Source organism: Sphaeramia orbicularis, chromosome 19 (assembly GCF_902148855.1).
Source record: "Sphaeramia orbicularis chromosome 19, fSphaOr1.1, whole genome shotgun sequence".
NCBI lineage: Eukaryota > Metazoa > Chordata > Actinopteri > Kurtiformes > Apogonidae > Sphaeramia > Sphaeramia orbicularis.
Genome location: NC_043975.1, coordinates 50,873,647 through 50,880,821, shown reverse-complemented (window position 1 = coordinate 50,880,821; position 7,175 = coordinate 50,873,647). Strand labels below are relative to the sequence as shown.

At 38.1% G+C, this 7,175-nt stretch overlaps 1 protein-coding gene across 1 annotated transcript in view; it reads right to left on the bottom strand.

Annotated features, from left to right (window-relative positions):
* Positions 1–4,800: 4,800 nt before the first annotated feature.
* Positions 4,801–7,175, bottom strand: part of LOC115439487 (zinc transporter ZIP11-like) — an 84,851-nt gene continuing 82,476 nt past the window's right edge. Inside the window, exon 5 of the mRNA XM_030163301.1 lies at positions 4,801–4,929. Within this exon, the coding sequence (XP_030019161.1) occupies positions 4,801–4,929 (129 nt within the window). The remainder of the gene's footprint in view (positions 4,930–7,175) is intronic.

The following is a 7,175-nucleotide window of genomic DNA, read 5'->3' as shown; positions in this document are numbered from 1 at the left end:
ATTAGTGCTGGGGAGCGATTGAAATTTTAAATGCAATTAATCGCATGGATTTCTGCGATTAATCATGATTAATCGCAGACTTATTGGGGGGGGTTGCCGGCATCAACAGTGTGTATTTCCTTTCAGTGATATTTCAGACTGCAGTACTCCAGTGATAAAAATAATTGCACATGTCAGTGCTTCCAAACACCTGTGTGTCCCCCCCCCCCCCCCCCCCCCCACCATCTGAAGACAATTCAAATGAAAATGTCCATGGAACAGACCGCTACTGTTACACATGTTTATGTCCACACAGGTTTATTTCCACTTGTGAGTGATTGACAGGAGTCTTAGTCCCACTAATCAGTACTAATACTAATAAGCCCAATAATATGTGATGTTCAGGTGTTCAAAGTAAACAAAGGGGGCCCTCTAGTGGTGGGAATAAGTGTCACTAACATATGTTTTGTCCTTGCGGTGTTCCCGTAGTCAGTTCAGACATAAGAAGGAACTAACAGACACGTTTCTTTCACTCTGTTTGTATGGCCCCAAAAAACGTTTGTCTGTGAGTATTTTCTGTTCAGTTGTTGTCAGAATGAATAGTATCAAATATCTCTAATGTGAACCTTTGTTGCTGGAGAAAAAGACGTTGGAAATCTTAAGTTAATCTGTAAATACTAATCGTTAGCGTGTCTATGGATTTTCCCATTCAAGTTAGCATCGAGCTAGCAACCTTTTACCTATTCATTTAAATGTATAATGCCATGTAAATGTACTGCGGCAGTGAACAGAACTCAGACAGATTTAGTTTGTATGTGTCAGTTTTACAGTGAGTCTACAGGAACAGATTTGGACACAAGTTTTGGGCGTCCGGCTTTTCTTGGTAAACCTGTTGTCTATCTGCAGCTAATCGCTACACGCACACAAGCAGAAGAATAGGAGTTAGAATAAAACGGCAGTAACGGGACAGAAAAAAACTGTCAGCGTTATTTCATGAATGCGTTAACGCGGTAATAATTGCTGCCCGGCTCTACTTTCTTCACATCTCACTGAGGAAGGAAAATCTCCCATTAAACTTGAAGGAAATATTGATGTTTCTAAACTATATGGACATAAATATTGGGACACATCATGTCTACAGCTGTAAGATGTCCTGTTCATGAGGATTTGACATAGAAACATCAATATTAATAATCAATAGGATATTTATCCCAAAATAAAACCATATTATGACATTTGTTATTGTTGTTTTGTATCCCAGACCCCTGTTAGAAAAGAAACACCTGAATTCAACATGTCCACATACTTTTGTCCATATAGTGGATGACGATATGTTAAAATTAGGGCTGTCAAAAATAATGCTTTAACACGCATTAATCCATTTACATGATTAAACTGATTAAAAATTTTAACACAATTAACCTACCTACAGCGCAGAATGACTGCACGTCTCCACCAACACATTTGGAGCAGTTTGTTTAAGTAGAATTACCATCACGTACGCCAATAAAGATGGAAGATGCTAAACAGCACGTTGAACCTCCGGATGGAAATATGAGTACAAAAATGCCCAAGAAGGAGCAGTTGTTTCAAGTTGTTTGAAACTGTTGAAGGTGTTTGATAAACACATTAAGTGCACATAAATTCCCTTCTTTCTTGAGTCTGTTTGCTCATGCAAAATCAAACACGATTAACCCTTTCATGCATGAATTGTGAGAACCCTAAGCAAGATTTTTTTCCCTGAGTGGTTTTATTCTTTTTTAGGTATGAAAAAAACAATGGGACTGAAATTTTTTTATGAAGCTATATTTCTTGGAGTTGCAAAAATGTATGCAGAGCTGGACACCATGACATGACATCACCAGGTAGATTGGCAACAGAGCATAAAATGAGAGAAAAAAAAAAAATGTTGCAGTAACTTGATAAAATAAGTTCAAGCAGCATCTTTTTGAGTTCTCTTTAGTAACATTTTGAAGTCCTCATTACTTGAGACGGTAAGTTGAGTCAACAAATTGCAAGTTGTATCAGTTATGCATTCCATGTTGAGCCCACTTGATTCACGGTTGTAAGAACTTGATAAAATAAATTCAACCAACATCTCTTAAAGTTATCTCATATAATATTTTCAAATTCAACTCACTTGATACAGGAAGTTGAGTCAACAGACTGCATGTTGTATCAACTTGTGTTTTAAAGTGTAATAAACTACAAGTCAACTGAAATTAACTCAGTCACAGCAACAAGATGACTTCACTTAGTTAAGTTCAGTCCACTTATCTTTTTTTTTTTTTTTTTTTTTGTTTACAGTGCATCCGTTTAATTTTTGAAGCAAAGAAACATGTATTTACTGATATACTGTGTAAAAACTATGAAATATCAATATTTTAATGCTGCTAATCTGATGTTTTCCTCACATTTAACATACTCTAATACTAGTCATTACTCACTTTATGGAGATAATATGCAAAAAAACCCAAAAAACTTCTGTCGTTAATTACAGTCTAATAACAATAACAAGCAATTGATTTACAGTCAAACATGTTACTACAGATCACATTTATCAAGAACAGCAAAGTTACAGTCATGTCATTAATGTCAGTGTATGGGATGAAGCACAAGGATCCAATGTGTCGGCTGATATGAAAGTAAAACAACAAAATCTATGAATATATAAGAGAACAGCTGTACAGGGTGTCCCATAAGTCTCCATACATAGGAGACATAATACATTCCATACACATATGGTTTTAACATGTATTTCTTTATATTTCTTCTTTATAGTTCTTCAGCAGTGGAGGACACGCATTGAAATGTGTTCCTGACAAAATGGCAGTCATATAGAGCATATTATAGAAATAAAAATGGTTTATGTCAAGAAACATTTATTTTTCCTATGTACGGAGACTGATGGGACACCCTGTAGAATAACTGTTCACTGCAGTGACCACTGTGCATGAAAGGGTTAATATAGATTAAAAATGAATGATATTTCATGGTGATTATTTTAAATTAATCCACAGCAACGCTGTGATTAATTTGATTCAAAAAAAATGTAACCGTTTACTTAGATATTCAACAAAGACAAGTATCATACAACCTGGTCATTGTTAATGGTACATATTAAAGGACTTTCTTTAACCTGATCTCCTGTAGACATTCTCCAACTGAATTAAAAATGTCGGAGGTTGTGTTTAAAATAGCTGGAGTCATTGCCTATTACAGTTAACGAGCCGTGTAGGATGTCGGTACTGTAAATGTCACACCAAATTTCAGTTTGAGCCACTGATGCAACTTCTCATTTAATTGTTTCATATGCCTGTGTCCTTTTTGTTCTCTCTCTCTTTTCTTAATTAATTTCAGTATTATTATCATTATTATTATTACTTTTATTAACCCTCTGGTATCCTGTCCACCAAGGCCCTTACTAAGCACTAAGTGTGCTTTTTTGGCACACTTGTGGAATAATGTCAAAAAAATTTCATAGAGTTTGTTTTTAATTCTTTTACACTATTTTCTATTTCATCAACTTGAGCCATAAATAAAAATACCAAATACTCAATAATTGTCACATTTTTTAACCCTTTAAATGCCGTATTTGTAATGGAAACAAACCATTTTTTTAAATGCAAAAAAACACTTTTTTTTTTCTCTCAATATTCTACATAAAAAGTGGATCACATATTATTAGATTTTTTCATCCTGGCATATGTCAGTGATTAACTCCAACACTGGTTAATCTGCATTATTATTTTTGGCGCTAGGTCAAATGTTCAAAAAATACTAGCATCTGTCACCAAGTGTGCGTAAAATGCACAACCTATAAATCAAACCATTAAATATTATATATTGATTTATTTTTCTGCTGTAATTTGATTTTATTTTTGTAAATCCAGCTCAGTCCTAATCATACAGATCAAATGTTAGAAATAGTGCGTTTTAGGCACACTGGGCAGACAGATGCTAGTCTGGTCATTTTCTTTTGTTTACAATGTGCACATTTGAGTTGGTGGACAGAATTTTAAAGATCATGCAAAAATGAACAACTTTTGAATTCTAACTTATTTAAATTGTGAAAAATAATATGAAGTTTTTTAAAACAAAGTGCAAGTGTGCCTAAAAGGCACACCTGGATACCGGAGGGTTAATGGATGTTCTGGTCTTGATTATTATGCAATTTCATATCATTCTGACTTTGATAATTATTATATAACTGGCAAGGAAACTGATCTGCAGACATGTTTGTTTACTGGATAACTGCAGCTGTTATTTTACATTTGAATGCTTTGTCTTCGGAAATGTTCATATTTTGGTATGTTTGTATATTTATGTGGGTACCACCTGGAAGAGGGAGGGGGGTGAGAACTTGTGTAATTAACGCATTTCGGTTGATTGTAAAATGTGTTTATAAAATGATAAATAAAGTTGTTACAAAAAAAAAAAAAAACGTACTTGTTTGAACAGCACTAGTTCAAATGTATCACCATTCCATTGTCTTCAGATGGAAGGTCAGAGATGTGTGGGAAAACAGTCTTACTGGAACCATTAGCCAGTGTCATGTTGTGACCATTAAAACTGAACCACCCCTCAGTGTTTGGTCCAACAGCTCCGTCTTAATCGCCTCATCCTCTGCCTCTCCATCCGTCTTCCCCCTCCCTCCTTCTTCCCATTCAGCTGCTGTGTTTGTTGAGGAGCCTGTAAAAGTGTTACCAGCAGCTGTCCAAACACAGATGACCCCCAGCTGTGGATGGATGGATAGATGGATGGATGGATGGAACAACCCCCCCCTGACTATTCTCCCAATTGAGTTCACGTTCCCTATTATCATAGGCCCATGTTTCCACTACTGTCGCCATGGCGCCCAGACAGGAAAGGCCAGAGGATGAAGGAAGAGGGAAGTAAGGTGGAAGAACGGTGAAGACAGAAGAAGGGCCGAAAAGGAGCGAGGACCAACTGGAAGACAGAGGAAGAAGACGTGGAAACCATGGAAAAGACTGAAAGTAACCATGAGAGTAGGGATGCACCGATACCCGGGGTCTGATACTCAGAGTGTGTACTCGTAAAAGTACTCTGATACAACCGCACTGATACTACTTATGGCAGCGTGACATTTGCAGTGAGTGTGAAGAGTGTGGAGGTTTAATGAAAGAAATGACAGTGACAAAAGTAACACTGTCTGCAAGTGACGTTACAGACACAGACAGATACAGACGCAGTGTTCTGTCTGTCCTCTGCGTACATTCCATCTGTTTTCCAGGTGCTCGCAGACGCGTACCTAGACGGAGAATACCAGCGGAAACCGTGGAGGGTAACAGATCTGTTCAAAGAGCCACTGTGGGAGTTAGAGAAAAATCGGACCAATGGTCCTGGAGCTTACCGGCCAAATTTAAAAGCTGTGTTAAATGTATCCAGATCCATTTATTCTCCCCCAGTTCTGTGTATTTATTCTATTACAGAAATAGTCCATGTTTTGCTCATATTCCAATCAGATCTGGAAAAAAATTCAAATTCACACTTGATATCATTGATACTGATTTATTGGATCAATCCACTTCCTATCTGTTAGAATGGGAACATTTTTCAAAGTGGCACCAATCCAGAATCAGATCCGATCCAAATAATTTCAGTCCCTTGTGTTGACATCATCATACAGAAGCTGTAGACCAAGTCTGAAGTCAATCAGAACTGGAGTTTGGGAGAAGAAGACGATTGAAATGTTTTCCCCATTAGAGCCCATGTTAAATTTGCGTCAGTTCCAGATCCAGAAGAAGATCCTGATCAGCATGTGGACATTATGTTTGGCTCATCTCCCCATCAGGGCTGGACTGGAGACATTTACACTGGAGATCATTTAGATTTACTGAGTTTACATCCATCCCCTTCCTATCTCTGATAATGGGGACATTTTTCAAAGTGGCACCAAATCCAGAATCAGATCCAGATCCAAATAATTTCCCTAACTTTCGTTGAATCATCATAAGAAGCTGTATACCAAGTTTGAAGTCAACCGGAATTGTAGTTTCAGAGAAGAAGACGATTGAAAGTTTTTTTATCGGACGACAAACGACAGACGACAACAATAGCTTATGGCCTGTCGGCCGGTAAACTAAAAACTGCTGACATAACTACCTCATCAATATCAACATTAGCATCCACATTAGTGTTACCTCTAGTGATGGGACTGTTGGCTCTTTGAAGGGAGTCGTTCAATCAGGAGTCGTTCACTGCAAAGAGTCGTTCAACAGACTGGCTCTGTTATGTTTTTTGCATTATTTTGAAACACCAGTGTTTTCATGACTAAACAGGCTACATGTGATGATTGACATTCCATTTTAAAGGTGTTTAATTGGCGCAGCAGTAAATATTATCTTACCATAAAAAAGATGGTTAGTTCAAATGTGTGGGTTTAATCCATGACATGAGAGGTGACATTAGACAAATGATTGGAACTGGAGCAAAAACATCCCAGTACATTATGTGGACTAGTCTGTAGAATAAAAATGAAGAAGAAAATAAAACATTTTCTGATGAAAGAACATTTTATTCTCCTTCAAAACAAGAACAATAAATGTGTGGAAACATACAGAAAAAAATGCACGAAACCCAGCAAGTGATTTATCATTGCAAATACTTAAATACCTGAACAACTGTAGTGCATTTTCCCTCAGATCACTCACTCACTCTCAAACTTTTCTCTGGTTTAGACCAGTCTCCCAGCTCCGCCTCCTCCAGTCTCCCAGCTCCGCCTCCTCCAGTCTTTCAGCTCCTCCAGTCTTTCAGCTCCTCCTCCTCCAGTCTTCCAGCTCCGCCTCCTCCAGTCTCCCAGCTCCACCTCCTCCAGTCTCCCAGCTCCACCTCCTCCAGTCTTCCAGCTCCGCCTCCTCCAGTCTTTCAGCTCCTCCTCCTCCAGTCTTTCAGCTCCTCCTCCTCCAGTCTTTCAGCTCCTCCTCCTCCAGTCTTCCAGCTCCGCCTCCTCCAGTCTCCTAGCTCCGCCTCCTCCAGTATGCGCACCTCACTCTTCAAACTGTTGTTTTTTTGCTAACTTCTGCCACGAGACATGCTCAGTGCACTCTTTTTTTTCTGCTGGAACATTCTCCTCCTGCCCAATGCCTCCTGTGACACTAAATTGACAGGCAATTGGACACTCCCTCCTCAAAAAAAAAAGAAAAATGAACAGCTTTTTACAAAGACTCTGTTCC